This window comes from Miscanthus floridulus, chromosome 17 (genome assembly GCF_019320115.1).
Source record: "Miscanthus floridulus cultivar M001 chromosome 17, ASM1932011v1, whole genome shotgun sequence".
In the NCBI taxonomy this organism is placed as follows: domain Eukaryota; kingdom Viridiplantae; phylum Streptophyta; class Magnoliopsida; order Poales; family Poaceae; genus Miscanthus; species Miscanthus floridulus.
In genome coordinates, this window is record NC_089596.1 from 94,819,628 (window position 1) to 94,836,542 (window position 16,915).

The window sequence follows — 16,915 nt, forward strand, 5'->3', positions numbered from 1 at the left end:
CCAGAGGAGAACCGGTAGTCAAGCAATTTGAATCAGAAGCGCGACCTTAATCGCTTCGGAAATTTTGTAAAAAAAAAAAGATTGTGTACCATCATATGAGGCAGTGCAACGAGAATACGGCATAGGAACCTAGGAGGATGATACACTGTTGCATGTTTACAGGAAGGAACTAAGATTGTCTCCGACAAGGAATTTATATGGACATCCAAACCCAAAATGGGTAGCAAGAGACCTAAAATCAGTCTCTAACAGAGTATCTATACGAGAGACCTATTTTGAGTTGTCTGAGAGGCACAACCCAAATATGAACATCCTCTCTTCTGAAAATCCATTTGCAGAAAGTATTCTCTTTTGAGTCTTGTTGTTGGAGAAGATGCTAAATAGGTATTAAATATTTTACCTATAACAATACCCAAATGATGAATAAGTCTTATATTTTAGGTGTCGTCGTTGAGATAGCACAACGAGTTGAGATTGGCTCCACCAGCGTCATTTCGATGGACGGCTAGCTGCCAAGGAGAAGGTCCAAGGGCCACGTTTGTGCAACCCATAAACAACAAAGTCGTTGTAGTATAGTGGTGAGTATTTCCGCCTGTCACGCGGACGACCCGGGTTCGATCCCCGGCAACGGCGCTTAGTTTTTTGTTTCGTTCCGTAATCTGTGCAGCCTTGCATGCAAAAGCAAATTCAATTTTGTATAGGCTCTACGTCAATTTAATTAGTATAAAATACAGCTCTATGTCACTTTAACTAGTATATAAAATACAACCTTTGACAGCTTTTACTGGGATAACCTTACGGTTTGACAGGATTGGTTCCCTTGATTTAAGGTTAAATCGTCATTGACTTTTTTTTCATGCAACGAATACACTTGATCTTTTTTGTTTTGGTGTTTGTTAATTTTTTCTCTTACGATTATATTGACTCTTTCCTCCATTCCAAATTATAGGTCACGGGCCTAAGTTAATATTTTCATAAATTTGACCGAGTTTTGAGAAATATACCTTAACATCCACAAGTTCGAAAACATGCACTATCATTACATAATTTGTTAAAAAACAGCTAAACTAATTCGATGTTGTAGATTGGTACATTATTCTACAAACTTGGTCAAACGTATAAAAGCTTGACTACAGACAAAGTTAGGTGACCTATAAAATTAGAAATAGAATGAGTAGGTATAAGCAGTGAAAAACAAGGCGACATTCCGCGGTCGCCTAGGCGCGACTAGGCGCTGGGCGGAGACCTCCCGCGGGGTCTAGGGGGTGAGGCGGACATCTAGGCGGTGGGCGAAGAGGACTGGTGGGGAAGGGACGCGTGGGGGCAGCGCGGAGGTCGGGAGACGATGGGGGAGGAGCTAACGTGAGGCAGCGGCGACCGGTGGGTGAAGAGGCGGCGTCAGGCGGTGGCGGCGGGCAGATCCGCCAAAGTAGGGACGCGTGGGGGGCGGCGCGGACGTCAGGCGGCATTGGGTGAGGAGGTAACGTCGGCGGGGGCGGCAACGACTGGTGGGGAAGGAGGCGACGTCGGGCGTCGGGCGATGGCGGCGGCACGGGGCGAGCGACGGAAGCGAGCGCGAGCAGAGGAGGCTAGGAGGGTGAGAGACGGGGCTGGGAGGGGAGGGGATAAGACTTGGGCGTGGGAGACTTGGGCCGTTATTGGGCCTCTCCTCTTTCTCCCCATTCTATGACCATTAATCTGCTATTTTTTCCTTTTCTTTTACGTATTTATGCATATATTAGCTACCACCTAGAAAAACGCCTAATCCCGCCTAGGCACGCCTAGGCTCTAGGCGGTGGGTCACCGCCTAGAGAGCGCCTAGCGCCTAGAAAAACATTGGGTATAAGTACAAGCGAAGTCTAAACAAAAGATTCACTTCAAAGAATTAAATTATGTTGCTAGAAACAAGGAGATTCAAATATACCACCGAAATTAGCACATTGAGAGGATACCAAATCATGCTTCCGAGTATGGTGGAGGCAACACCTTGAGGATGACCAGTGCAGTAGTGCAATTATATTGCCATGAGAGAAACCACAAATGTAGAGATACCCTTTGAAAATGTCCAAATAAATTTAAGATATTATAGTACTGGAACGTTTCCCATATAAAACAAGTCATCTCTCCCTATATCACTCCATGAAATATCACCATAATTTTACTGGAGAGTACATACCATCACTAGTTCACCATCTGTTTTGCCACCACATCTTGACAAATGACTACATTGAAATGTGGCAGGTTTTTTTATTACACATAGAGTGGGATACTGTATCGGTTGAATATAGAGATGTTGCTAGGGCAAGATTCAACAACACAGTATATGCTTCTAGGGGTTGTTCGAATGCATACCTAGAAATTTTGCTCGACCCAGATATCAATCTCAAGTGTCCATTTTTTATTGCTGGCTAAGACTCCATCCAAACAAGCCATATTACTTGATGTAAAAGTAAAACCATTTGTGGACGAATTTGCCTTTGTATGAATGGACGACGATGGGTTGACCATAGAAAAGGGAAGGGTTTATCCATCCATTCCCTAAAACTAAGTTTAAACTATCATCTAAGAAGTTCATTTGAGTCTTGGTACCCCTAGGATCCGATAGCTAGATACCGAGTGCTCTGCACGTGAGCGCTAGTTTGCGAAGTATTTGCATTACTAGTTTCATTTTCTTGCCTTATTTTTGTCACGTGATAAGTGTTGTCTGGTAGTCCCCATGCCCCATTTGAGGCCTATGCCCTCGCCCCCTCGTTTTAGCTACACCTCTATGGATCCTTCCCATACTTGACCTTCTAGATCTGCCCAATTTGCTCCTAACCGGCGATGGCACCATCGCTGGATGGACAAACGCTACACTAAGGACATCCTCCTTCTCCCTCCTCCCCCTCGCCCAGCCCTTTAGATTTGCTTATAGGTTAGCGAGTGGTGCCATTGCTGCATGGCAAAACGCCGCGCTGGGAAGGACTGCCTCCCTCCCTGAAGATCTGATGGTTGTAGTGGAGGAACAAGAAGATGAGTTCAAACCTAGGGGAAAGGAAGACACATATAGGGAAAGGTACCAAGGATGGTCGACGAGTGTCTCATCTCTTCCTAATGTTCCATTTTCCTTTGTTCTAGCAAAACTTTTGATTTGTTTTCAGTGCACTTTCTTGATGTTCTTTAAATTCCCCCGAAGATCTTCATTTTGTAGATCTATAAATCAAAAAGTTGTTTTTTCCTAGAACTTTTGAAGCTTTTGTTTTTCAAGAAAAATGTTTTTACGAATTCTTAAGGGGAAATGCGTGGGAAAAAACATTTTTTTTTGGAAATACTCCAGAACATGTTTTTCTTTTGAACTTCTTCTATAGATACTATTTTTTTTGGTAGTGGTGATGTGTGTGAGTGTATCAGAGTCGAGGAGGCGAAAGGAAAAAAGAGTTAAATACCACGGCCAACCGCCAACTGGATCAGAAACCATCATGGTAGCCAGCGGCGGATCCAAAGGGGGGGCTGGGGGGGGGGGCTCCAGCCCCCTAATAGCTTGATTTCAAGCCTAATCACTGTAGCAAAAGCTTGATTTCACCATTAAATCTTCATGCAAATCAACATCTCCATTGTTTTAGCCCCCCTTATCCCGCATCGTGCATCCGCCAGGTAGCTAGGTGTGCAAGCACCTTTTTATTCTCCCGTATACTCCATCTATTTTTAGAAAACAATAGTAAATACACTTCGTGAAAAATTTTGGGAAACGGTACTGTAGCACTTTCGTTGTTATTTGGCAATTAGTGTACAATCATAGTCTAATTAGGCTTAAAAGATTCGTCTCGTGAATTTCGTCTAAACTGTGTAATTAGTTTTATTTTTTATTTATATTTAATGCTTCATACATGCGTCCAAAGATTCGATGTGACGGAAAATCTTGAAATTTTTTGCAAAATGGAAGGGAACTAATCAGCACCCTAGTATCCCCGTACGGCTCCTTGGTCGGCCCATGCACCACCAAAGGTCAACGAGGCCGCAGCCCACCACCACCGCACGGCCTGCAGCAGACCAGCAGTCACCCACTCACCCACTGCAGGCAGTCCGTGCACCGGCTGGAGTCGCATTGTCAGCGACGGCCCAACGCGCATTCCTCCGAAACCTCACGCGTTCCCCGCCCTGGCGTCCCTCTCCCACTCGGCCACTCTACTCCGCTCTCCACTTCTCCAGTCTCCCGGTTCCCACCGGCCACCATCCACACCAGCCGCGTCCGCGCGGCAGAAAACCAGAGCACGGCAGCGCGCTGGCTGGACCCGCCATTACTCCGATTCCCTTCTCGGCTTCTCCTCCTTCCCCGGCAATTAATGCCGCCAACAACCCGTCCATCCTCCAGCGCCCCCGGAAACCTAAGCCCCCGCAAACAAATACCCTCTTCCCATTCTGCCCCTCCCCCGCGCATCATGCCATTCCGCCCCACGATCACACCCCCGCCGCCGCCGCCGACCACGTGGGGGGGAGCGACGGAGCCATGCCCATCCTTGACTCGCTCGCCTCGCTCGGCCTCGGGTACGCAATCGCCATCGCGCTCGGCTTCCTCGTGCTTCTCGCGTCGGTGCTGCTCGCCTCCTACTTCTGCCTCCGCCGCGGCGGCGCAGCCCAGGTGTTCGGCGCCGGAGCCGGCTCCGCCCGCCACGCCGCCTCCTCCGCCTCCAGCTCCGGCCACATCTCCGTCACCGTGCCCCGCGTCGTCTTCGTGGCGGAGGACTACGACTCGCCGGGGTCCTCCTCCCGCGGAGCCGCCGCCGCGGCGTCCCCCGTCGGGCTCGACCCCTCCGTCATCGCGTCGTACCCGAGGGTGCCCTTCTCCAAGGCCGGGGCGGGCGCGGGCGCGGACGCCGAGGTCGCCTGCTCCATCTGCCTCTGCGAGTACAGGGAGGGCGAGATGCTGCGGGTGATGCCCGAGTGCAGGCACAGGTTCCACCTCACGTGCCTCGACGCGTGGCTGCGCCGGAGCGCGTCGTGCCCCGTCTGCCGCTCCTCGCCCATCCCCACCCCCGTCGCCACACCGCTCTCCACCCCACTCTCGGAGCTTGTCCCGCTGTCGCAGTATGCTGCCGACCGTCGCCGGAGCAGGTGACGAAGGTTGACATCTCTCATTTCCCATCCTCCTTGTTATCGCCCTGTTTGATGCCGCTTTTTATTGACTCTGGGATACCAATCTGATTATTCCAGTTGTTTGGACAGGTTTGGGTGGTTAATCGGTGATGCTTAGCACATTTGGACTGTTCGGTTAGAGCTACCATAACTAGGAGAAAGTTTTGCTTGATAGCAGTACATTATTGGACCGAGGAAGACATGCCGTGTACATACATTGTTCTTCTCTTCTAAGATAGCGTCTATCAAGTGAGGTTACGTGTGGTCTTATAGTTGTATGCGCAAGATCGTTCCCTGAATCAATCATCTTATTCCATTCATGACTTATATTGCAGTGTACATCCTTGTTTGTTGGCTATCTTATTTTGGTAGCAAAAATGTGAAAGAAGAACCTGCTAGTTCTCCTGAAATGTAGGAGTATCACCGTGCTAGCATCTAAATGGAAAAATCTATGTAAGGGAAGGAAGAACATTCTTCAATATAATTCTTACTAGTTATTAAGATATTTCTGGGTCTTTAAGAGACCTCCGACTCTTGTGTGTCAGATAATTTGGAGAACTGGATTTTTCAGTCACAATTGATTTGATATTCAACAAAGATCAGTTATTTAGTTTATGGGAAGGAAATTACAACTGATATAATTTTTATGTGCAGATTACTGCTTAAAATTCTGGATGTAATTATGTCTTTGAGGTATAAGTACTATGTTATTCATTATGGAAAATTCTTTCTATTTTAAACTGCTACAATATACTTCGTGCTATTGATTAGCCTGACTTTTCAAATCCTGTCCTGGTTCACATTCTCATATCTCCGGCCAAACATTTATGTTTTGTGTATGAATTTTGTTCCCTTCAACTGTCGGTTCCCAGGGTATAAGTAAACCAATTGAGACTAGCTGATATCATGACATGATAAGTGTATACTCCTATGTACCTACTTTGTTCTTTTAAGGGAAATTGCATATAAAAGTCAAGAGATTGTGACCTCACACACCTTTGTTGCTAGTTGCAGGCATCAAGAACTGCCAAATGAATAATGAACGTAGTATTATACTGTAGTACAATGATCAGTTGGTGGTAAAGTCACTTTGTTGGGAGTCTTCATTTTCCATCTATTGCTGTGCAACACTGTGGATTCATGGCAACTCCCTTTTCTTTTATTTGTTTCCTTATCCTTTTGGGAATCAGGATAATATATTCTGATTTGCTTCTACCTAACTATAATGTGTGTGGATCGGACATGTAACTTATTTTGATGGCACTTCAAGTTAATTTCCGTGCATGTTGTCATGTTGGATCAAACACCAATGAATCACGCTGAATGGATTTCTGATGCTATTTCCCTGTATCTACTGTGTCTAGCAATTTTTATGTGCTTCCTTGCACTTTAATGACGGTGACAGGTTCAAGCATATCTGTAAGAATTCTGTTCTGAGGTATTGGTAATTTGGTATTCTTTTGGCATCTGATGTTATTTCCCTGTATCTGCTGTGTCTAGCAAGTTTTATGTGCTTCCTTGCACTTTTATGACGGTGAGAGATTCAAACATATTTGTAAGAATTCTGTTTTGAGGTTTTGATAATTTTTTTTTGGCATCTGTGATTTATGTGTAACATTTGTTTTCTAATTATTATTGTACTGGAGTACGCTTTTTCCCAGGCTGTTGTGCCAAAGTAGGTATTTTGTAGTTTAAGTTATGAATTCTACTTGTCTGTCACATTAGCTTTAGTTCATATCCTTTCTGTTTTTCGCTTGTAATAATTTAAATATTTGCTTAAAACATCACCATTTGTTCTTTTTGTGTGGACAGTCCACCATTTTCATTGTATTTAGCTCATCATTGTAATGATCAGTTTGTTTCATGGATGCATGATCTCAGTGTGGTGTTAATTTATTTATACCAAGTAGCATCCTACGACCTACACACAGGAGCACTTTGGAAGTATTATGTCATCCTGCATCTGTATAATATGGAAATTATGAATTGAGACCTCTTTCATCATTAACTTTCCTCGCTGTTTGTTATGTTGTCATGTAGACGGTGCAAGCCCTATAATGTATTGAAGGATACAAATATCCAATTAGTCTGGGGTATCTACTCAATCATATAAATAAAAAGAGATGATGCGATTGCAGATTTGAGTCTTAAGACTATGCTATCGTAAAGAATATCGAGGAATATGGTTACTGCTACAGTAATCATGCGATATTTATTACTCCGTCTGTTTCTTAATATAAGCCATATAGTTTTTAGCACCAATATTAACGTACGACTTGAGGAAGGATGTGAGACAAAAAAAAAAAAAGGAAAATCAGGCCATCTTCTCTCTCCCAATCAGATTGCTTCATAAATCTAAGGGATTGGTTGGGGCATGTGCTATGTACGGTGAGAAGGTTTTCAAACTAATCGGCGTGGAAATTGATATGTACCTATATTTTGGAATTTTCTTTAGAAATCTATATGGCTTATATTAAGGAACGGAGGGAGTATTCAATATGCTTAGATATCTACTTGGCAGTCTCATCAAGCAAAAAGCAAGAGAGATGCATCTGTCACAGCTATTGTTTTTTATGTTTGTTTCTCCATTTATTTATGTCTTGAGTTCTGAAGGCAGTGATCGTGTTTTTATTCTGTATGATCCTGCAGATTCTTTAATTTATATTTTCGGAAGTGTTTAACATATTAATTAGTATTTTATATATATACTTATATTGTAATTTCGCATTTAATCCTGTAGCAACGCGTGGGTATCATCTAGTTTTAATAAACGCACTGTCAGTAGCAACCACGTGCCTTGCGTAGTAGTAATAGTTTATAAAATCCAGGAAGCTAAGACTAGTGATTTTGTACTGGAAGATTGTATTATTCTGCAGTTTTGAGAGATGAGGTTGCAAGGTGCTAAGGCATTTGCTTAATATGCATTATCGTAACATATATGGTATTCTCGACAGCATACAGGTCAAGAGCTGTCCTGTATAATTTGCTACTCCGTAGATGGGATTGCAAAAGGAACAAAGAAAATAGAAAATTAAGGAAGGTAAGCCTATTTATTGTTATGGACAGATTGTATAATTTGCTACTCCGTAGATGGGATTGCAAAGTAAAACATGGTCATAATTTAAACATGGAAACGTAAATCATAATGACTATACAACATGGAAACGTAAAAATAGAAATTAGAGATCGGCCACCCAGGAACGATATGGAAATGAGTCGCCACTCTCGAACCGACTCACATGGTCACATCTGCTGAACAATTGAAGCTCTTGCTCTGCACGGTGGACGCAACCCCATACTCCAGCGCGGCAGCCGCTCCCCCAACCTCGACGACGAGGGAGCAGTTCAGCTTGATCTCGACGTCCTTTGTGATGATCCCCAGCACATTGACCGTCCCGTTGATCTCCGTGTAGGTGTCGAGGTCGTACTCCTGGCCGAACACCAGGCCGGTGCCGTTCATCACGCGCGCGAGGCGGTCGGCGAGGAGGTCGACCGTGATGTTCATCCGGACGCTCCCGTGGGCGCCCACGCGGCCGGCGGGCGCGTACGCCACGCTCACCGTCTGCCCCCTGTAGTAGACGTCCGTCTCCGTCTGCGAGAACTTGAACGCCGCGGCGTTGGGGTTCTTGATGGAGACGTCGGCGGTGAGCGTGGCGTTGGTGGCCACGGGCGCGGGGATCGTCCCGGTCCCGGGCCCGGCGCTGATGGCCGTGAGCCAGACGTTGTTCACGGTCAGGCGCGGCTCCTTGACCTTGAACACGGTGAGCGCGAGCACCAGGATGATGACGCCGATGACCACGATGGTGGTCACGCAGCAGCCGCCGCAGCAGAGCGCGCACCGCCGCTTGCGGAGGTACGGCGTGGACCGCGCGTCGTGGGCCGACGACGCCGGGTAGACCGTCGGGGAAGGCACCGCGAGGGGCCTCGCCGGCTCGCTCTTGTCCTTCGACGCCCCGGCGGCCGCCATGGGGATTGAGGACTGGACTGGAGAGGCCACGCGGTATGATATGACACCAGGAGCACGGCTGCTTTGTCTGGTACACGGTCGGTCTTATGAAGAGCTGGCTCACGGCCTCACGCCACTGCCGGTCTTGGTGTTACTGTCTCACACTCTACGGAATTCGGAGCCGCCGCTTGACTTGGCCCTGAACTTCGACGTGATCACGTATCGGTGCATCCTGGCGTCTGATCATAGACGCTGCTCCCTGAAAAAAATGTGCTGTGGAATGAAGCTCAGCTCACATGTTGGGAACCAAGTATCAAATCACCTGTGGTCTGGTACAAGGAAATCCATGCTGGACAAGGTTTCTGATCTAGATGCTTCAAGTTTCCGTCTCTCTGGTTGCGACTTGTTAGTGTGAGTTGTGCGGCTGCCTTCTAGATTCCGATGGTTTTTGAGCCTCTGAGGTCTGAGCGAGGCCATCTAAAAAACAGGAGGGTGTGCCGAGTGACGGTCTTTGAAATAGACGTGCCGAGCGAGAGACTGCGGGATTACCAGGCAAAAACCGGAGCGATTAGCCGTGTGGAAAGGCGAGGGATTGGTCGCAATCACTTTGTCCGTTTCGATGGGGGATTAGTCAATTCCGTTTAGTCAGACTTCAACGTTCAGCGAATCAGCGTTCCAATGCAGTGCTCCTTTCCTTTTGTCTGAACTGGGGAAATAAGCTGGAAGATTCCTCTGGATGCAACGCTCGCGCACTCGTCTCGTGTGGTGCTTTGGTAACAAAGTCTTTAATAAGGGTCGGTTTGGTTTCCATAAGTCAGGTGACTTAAGTCAGGTGACTGAAAACCAGTGACTTATAAGTCATGCATGTTTAGTTGTAGATGACTTATAAGCTCATTAAAGGTGTGGGCCCTACGCAGAAAATGGTGACTTATAAATTTTAAGCAGAGGTGAACCAACTTAAAACTTATAAGCAGAGGTGACTTATAAGTTGGTGGTGTTTGACAAAATAAGTCACTTATTTCATTTTTTAACTTATAAGTAGGTAACTTATTTGGAACCAAACATGCCCTAACAACAGTGTCTCATCATTTTTTTTAACGGCTTCCATTGCGCTTTCTTTCGAAAAAGGAGTTTTGCCTGCTTTGGGCTTTCGATAATGGTCCGTCACGGGCGTCCGACCCATGACTCTCGTGAGGACGCGGCTCATCCTCGTCCACGTACCCCGTCCGTGTCGGACGCCCGCTCTGCGCTGCATGCCCCCACCCGCGCGGAACGGACTCCGATCGTCTATGCCACCCTCGCCAACAGGACCCTTCGCTCGTCGACGCCGCCCCCGCCCGCCAGCGCCGCGTGCCTCCACCGTCTGGACTCGCACTCCCGTCGTGGCCGCGCTGCATCCGCCTGTCGCGGCCACTACCGAGGTCTATCCCGCAGATGAAGTTCCGCACCTGCAACCTCAGCGTACTGTGGCATTGAGCTTTGCGTCGGCGTCGAGCTCCACAATGACGAGCTTCATTCGTCTAAGCAGCAATGTGACATTGCACTAAAAGCGCATGTTGCAAACATATGTTTCAAGTGTTTGCATTGGTTGTACACTTATATTACAAACGTCTGTTCTCAATATTTTATCTGTTTTTTCAGACGTACGTTGCAAGTGTGTTTATCTGGATGTTATATATGGTTCACACATATGTTGCAAGTGTTTTATCTGGATGTTGCGTATGTGTTGTAATGGTTTTCAAGTGTTTCGTATGTTTTTTAAGTGTTTCAAACGTTTCATCTATCTTTAAACATATGTTGCAAATATTGTATCTGGATGTTAAAAAAGTAGATCGGTAGTTGCACCTCTCTTCTAGCCTTCTGCTGCCTTACCTTGGTGTCTCCTGCTCGTCTTCTGCTGCCTTGTATCCTTTTTAGAATGGGGAGGGGGGGGCGCCGTGGCGGCGCTGACGCAAACGCACGCTCTCCCCTTTCGTTACGTTGGCAGGTATCGGTTCATTTTTAGATGAAATGCTCCCGTTGGTGGACCTGGGACTAGAAGCTGGGCCACGGTTTAGTTGGCTTAGACTGGGAGCTGTATTCGGACACGCTGCTGACGTGGGATGTCCAGGCGCTGGTGCCTCCGTCGGGTTTTTGGGCAGCCATAATTACGGTTATAATTTCTGCCATGAGTGACCATGATGGGATTCACTTGAGTTGAGGCTTGAGAGAGCAGCAGACTTCGTCGCTTCATCCATGTGGCTGCTAGCTGGGTGCGGATGAGCAAATCTTAGGGCTCCACTCGGTACCATGCATCTTCTCATCGTAGAGTCAAAAAGAGAAACGACGCATTATTTAGATGCATTGCATACGCGCCGATCTGCTCATGCTTTTTTTTTAATGTATGTCAAGAAACAGTGGTTTTGCATCGGAAATTGGCAACACACAGATGTCATTTTGGCTATCAATTAAGCACACCGCCTCATTACTTGTTGGAGTATATAAAATGTAAAATTATAGGAAAAATACAAACCGTATATATTCTCATGTTTGGATCACATTGGCACAGACAACTCAATCTTCCCTGATTTTAAAATGCAAGCTTCTAGAGTCTAGACACCTATCACATCACATGTTAACATTGCCATAATTTTCTATTAGATTACGCGAGATCACGGTTTATCAGAAAAGGTGGTTTGTTTATGGGAGGAGGACGCTGTTGTTTACTTCGCTGACCGTATCTCCAATGAGCATATCTCCTCACACCTTCTAGAGCATATCTCCCATGGCTGCACATCTTTCTTTTCCTCAAAGCGACCGCAGCGAGACCCCTACTTGAGAGCTTCGATTGTTAAATATTAGTGTCCAGGCCGAAAAAACACAACTCCAATCAATGATAGTTCTATATGCCAACAGATACAACCACGATATATAGAGAGAATCAACTAATATAATCAAACAAAGAAACAAAACTACTTATAAAAGATGCTTGCACATGCGTGCATTTACCGGTCAAATGCGTGGGAATATAGGGTCATATGGCCCGAGGCCCATGAGCACACTCATGGCCCATTGTTTTGGTCTGGCTTAGGCACGACACGGCCCGATGACCATGGTGCCCGTGCTATCCTGACCTGATGAGATGGCCATGCCTAGACCGCTCCCTCGGTCCGACGTACCGGCACAACATGACCCGATTAGCATATCCTAACCCTACCGATATAAAATCCCTTAACCCTAATTGGCCAATACTCCCAACCCGCCACCCTCACGCCCATCTCACGACTTCTCACCTCTCCCCGCAACTTTCTTTGTCTTCGCAGCAACTTCCCTTCCCTTCCGATCTTCATCCTTGTCCTCCCCACCTAGGTTCTGAAGCTTTTCTTTCTCAGCAAACGCACAGATGCGACGACGACGCTTCTCCAGCATGCTCTTAGATGTGGCGGCGGCGGCGTGACCTCGTCCTTCACATGGATGCGGCGGTGGCGCGGCCCCCGTCTCGCTCGCAGATGCGGTGGCGGTGCGGTCCCGTCTGCTCATGGATGCGGCGGCGGCAGCACGATCTTAGCTTTGACCTAGACGCGTTGGGCCGAACACGGCCCGACACTTATGGGACCGTTCCTGGGCCATCGGCACGACAACGAAGGTCTAAGTGGGTCGTGCCTTCAACGCCCTGGACCGTATTGGCCGCCTCGTCCATTTAGCTATCTATAGTCACGGGCTTGAGTGGTGTGGTCTGCTTCTCAGTCTACCGTAGTTAGATTTCTATGTTGTTTCTCAAAAAGGTAGAATAGCCATTTTGGTCCCTTAACTATTACTTGAGGCTCTGTTTCGTCCCTGAACTTTCAAAACGGCCGTTTTAGTCCTCAAACTATATTTTAGGCTCAATTTCATCCTATAACTATGAAGATGATCGTTTTAGTCCTCAAACTTTATATTTTGGGCTCAATTTCATTTATAAACTATCAAAGTGTATTTTGTTCTTTAAACTTTTATTTTTAACTCAACTTTATCTACGTTCTACGTGGAATGCTATAATGTTGTACCTGGTTAGCTCCGACACTACTATCGATTGGAGATAGAAAAATAATATTCATCCAAAAACTCTTTCCTCCGACACTACTATCGATTGGAGATAGAAAAATAATATTCATCCAAAAACTCTTTCGTGGCTATTAATAATTCCAAGCTATTATTTTTAGTGTTACCTTATAGTGGTACCATTTATATATCTAACTAAATGATATTTGTGGGAGCAATTACAGTTGCATCTAACACTATTTATTCTTTAAGAATACAAGGATATATTGAAACAATAGTAGATCTATAATTTTGATAATTTATGGATGAAATTATGCCTAAAATATAAAGTTTTCTTTTTGAATAGACAAAATTGAGTTGAAAATAAAAGTTAAATGCAATTTGATAGTTTATGGATGAAATTGAGACCAAAATACAAAGTTTGAGGACTGAAACGATCGTCTTCATAGTTGTAGGATGAAGTTGAGCCTAAAACTAAAGTTTAAGGACCTAAACGGCCATTTTAAAAGTTTAGAGATGAGATTGAGCCTCGAGTAATTGTTGAGGGACCAAAATGGCTATTGTGCCCTCAAAAAATAAAAAAGTTCAGAGTAGTTATCCGTCGACAGATTTTATATGACAGATTGAAAGCATCTAGGCCTCTAGTTGGGTTTCGATGATTAATGACGACACGAGATTACTATGACTAACGTGTGTTTTGCAGCGACAATTTAAGTTAGGTCATGGTAATGACAATTGATTGGACAATCATGATTGTCATGCCCCCGTCGATGGAAATCGTTTTAGTTTTTAAAGGATGGACGACAAGGTTAAGGATGGACTAGTTCTAAGTGTCGTTTGGTGTTGAAGAAACACTTAGAGTAGCTTAGGACTTTGTTTTTCCTTTGGCCGTACTATTAAGGGGGGTATGAACTAGTAGCTTGACCTAGGTGAGTCTAATGGGTTAGGTGTGGTGCACACTTATCAAATCTAGCACCAGGTAGCTCAGGAATAGCCCTAAGATCAATTGGAGCAAACTTCATTCACATGGAATTTCGAGTTGGAAGTGAATGGAGGGTCAAATGACTGACCGGACGCTGGTCTGGTTGTGACCGAACGCTGGAGGGTGAGTCCGGTCAGTTCATTTGATCAACTGAAGTCGTCTGGTTGCGATCGGACGCTGAGTGAAAAGTGACCGGACGCTGGGTGCCTGCGTCCGATCAACTCCGGAGAGGTTCTAGAGAGGGATTTTTCTGATCGGATGCATCCGGTCAGTGCTGACCGAATGCTGGTCAGGATCCGGTAACTGACCGGACGCTGAACAACGAAGTGACCGGACTCTGGGTGCCAGCGTCCGGTCAACATCACTAAGGTTCTAGAGAGCGTTTTTCTTGACCGGACGCATCCGGTCAGTGCTGACCGGACGCAGGTCAGAGTCCGGTCAGAACTTAACGGCTCTTTCTGACACAGTGGCGGGGATAACTGACCGGAGCATCCAATCACACTGATCGGAGCATCCGATCACCCCACAGAGTGATGACTCAGCCTTCAAATATTATATTATGAATGAGGGGGTATAAATACTTACTTCACTCATCCAAGAGAGGACTCTTACTCATTTGTTCAGCTGAGAAACACCATTGAGAGCACAAAGAAGAGCAAGAGCCTAGTGAGGTGATTGAGATTTGAGAATCCAAGATTAAGGCTTCAATAGTGCAAGGAGAGTAGCAAGTGTGCATCCACCCTTCTCATTAGGCTTGTCGTGGTCAAGTGAGAGTTTGTGCTTGTTACTCTTGGTGATCGCCATCACCTAGATTGCTCGGTGGTGATTGGGAGTTTGGTGATCATCCGATGAAGCTTGTGGATGGCCCAACTCAAGTTGTGAGCGGTTGTGGGCGATTCACCGTGACGGAGTGTCGAAGAATCAGCCTGTAGAGAGCACTTGATCCTTGTGCAGATCAAGGGGAAGCTACACCCTTGCGCGTGTGCTCCAACAAGAACTAGTGGGGAGTGACGACTCTTTGATACTTCGGCAAAACATCGCCGTGTTCCTTTTCCGCTCTTTACTTTAAGCATTTACATTTGAGCAATTCATTTCATGACTTTACATTCTTAAAATTGCCATGCTAGAGTAGGATTGGAACTTAGGGTGCAAAACTTTTATGCGGTATATCAATAGAATCACATTCTAGGTACAAGGGGTGAAGTGGGCTAACTGTAGGACTTAATTATTGCAAAGAATTTAGAATTAGACCAATTCACCTCCCCTCTTGGGCATCTTGATCCTTTCAATTGGTATCGGAGCCTCATGCTCGTTAAATTAGGGTTAACCACATAGAGAAAGATGTCCCACAGGGATGGACCTCCTCCTATCTTTGAGGGAGATGATTTTCCTTATTGGAAAATCCGCATGGAGGCTTATTTAGAAGCTTTAGATGTTGAAATTCTTAGAGCCGCCTCACAAGGCTTCCCAAAACCTAAGGATCCCACACACCTTCAAGGGGATGAAGTTAATTACGAGAAATGGAATGCAAAGACTAGAAACACCATCTTTAGAGGTCTTTGCAAAGATGTTTTTAACCGTATGCGGAACCACAAGGACGCCCATGCACTATGGTCGGACATTTGTGCGCTCCATGAGGGAACAAAGAGTGAGCGTGAGGAACACTATCATCTTGTTATGATAAAGCTTAATTCATTTGAGATGCTCCCTAAAAAAGTGCTAATGAGATGTACTCACGCTTGAATGTTCTTGTAGAGGAAGTCAATGGGCTAGGACTTACACAAATGCAACCCTCCGATGTTGTAAGAAAATCTTGAGTGTCCTCCCCATTGACAAATATGGGCATATTGTGACCATGCTTAATCAATGTGATCTTTTCACCACTACACCAACTCAAATATTGGGAAAGATCAATGCACATGAGATGTATATGCACATCACACCACAAGATGGCTCTTCTTCCACCAAGAAGAAAGACTTGGCATTCAAGGCTAGCCAAGGAAAGAAGGGCAAAGCAAGAGTTGAACATGAGAGCTCAAGTGATGATGAAATTGATGATGCAAGTCTTGCTCTCGTGGTGAGAAGAACCGCCAAGATGCTTAAGAAGGTCAACAAGAACGGTGTCAAGTTTGATGGCAAGAAGAAGAAATTCTTCACTAGCAATAGAAGGAAGCCAATCTCTGAGATGGATTGCTATAATTGTGGAGAACTTGGTCATCTAGCTCATCAATGCCCCAATCCCAAGGAAGACAGGTACAAGAAGAAGTACAAGGGCAAAATAGATGACTCAAGTGATGAAGATGATGATGAGAAGAAGAAAAACAAGCCATACAAGAAGAAGGATGGCAAGAAGAAGGATTTCCACAAGAAGAAGAAGAATGACAATGCATACATCGTTGGTGATTGGCTCATGGATATTGATTCATCAAGTTGCTCATCTGATGATGAAAGTGAGAACAAGAAGGTGGCCGCTATTGTAATTGATTGTTCACTATCTTCACCGACACCACCGCCGTCATCCTCTACACACCTATGCCTTATGACCAAGGGCAAGGGTGAACGAAAGGTACAAAATGATGATGATAGTAGTGGTGATGATCATGCTAGCAATGATGATAGTGATAGTGATGATGAATTTGAATCACCTTCTTATGATGATCTTGTCAAGTTGCTAAATCAATATACTAAAATCATTAGAAAGATAAGGGCTAAAAATGAAAAGATAGAACTTGAGAATGACTCACTCTTAGCTAAATATGACATAGCCGAAAAAGCTAGTGTTGAGCTTAGAGAAGAAAATAAAACTATGTCATCCAAACTCAAGGAGCTCAAATTGTAACAGAACCGACCAAATC

The 16,915-nt window shown here is 45.5% G+C and overlaps 2 protein-coding genes and 1 non-coding gene across 5 annotated transcripts; 2 read left to right on the forward strand and 1 right to left on the reverse strand.

The window, feature by feature from the left end:
• The first annotated feature begins 561 nt into the window (after window positions 1-561).
• Window positions 562-633, forward strand: TRNAD-GUC (transfer RNA aspartic acid (anticodon GUC)). The gene has a single exon. It is a non-coding gene; the product is annotated as a tRNA-Asp (tRNA).
• Window positions 634-4,155: 3,522 nt separating this feature from the next.
• On the forward strand, window positions 4,156-5,451 carry LOC136517941 (RING-H2 finger protein ATL67-like). 3 transcript variants are annotated; one of them, XM_066511595.1, is made up of 2 exons: window positions 4,156-5,091; window positions 5,191-5,451. In XM_066511595.1, exons 1-2 carry the CDS (start codon window positions 4,487-4,489, stop codon window positions 5,228-5,230), a joined length of 645 nt encoding a protein of 214 aa, XP_066367692.1. In that variant the 5' UTR covers window positions 4,156-4,486; the 3' UTR covers window positions 5,231-5,451. The 3 variants fall into 3 exon arrangements, with proteins under 3 accessions (XP_066367692.1, XP_066367693.1, XP_066367694.1); XM_066511596.1 differs by having other exon boundaries at window positions 5,203-5,451; XM_066511597.1 differs by having other exon boundaries at window positions 4,160-5,100; window positions 5,203-5,451.
• A 2,672-nt stretch (window positions 5,452-8,123) lies between these two features.
• On the reverse strand, window positions 8,124-9,501 carry LOC136518370 (late embryogenesis abundant protein At1g64065-like). The gene is made up of 2 exons (XM_066512017.1): window positions 9,381-9,501; window positions 8,124-9,317 (listed from the first exon to the last, which is right to left on the reverse strand). Exon 2 carries the CDS (start codon window positions 9,077-9,079, stop codon window positions 8,348-8,350), a length of 732 nt encoding a protein of 243 aa, XP_066368114.1. The 5' UTR covers window positions 9,080-9,317; window positions 9,381-9,501; the 3' UTR covers window positions 8,124-8,347.
• Window positions 9,502-16,915: the final 7,414 nt, after the last annotated feature.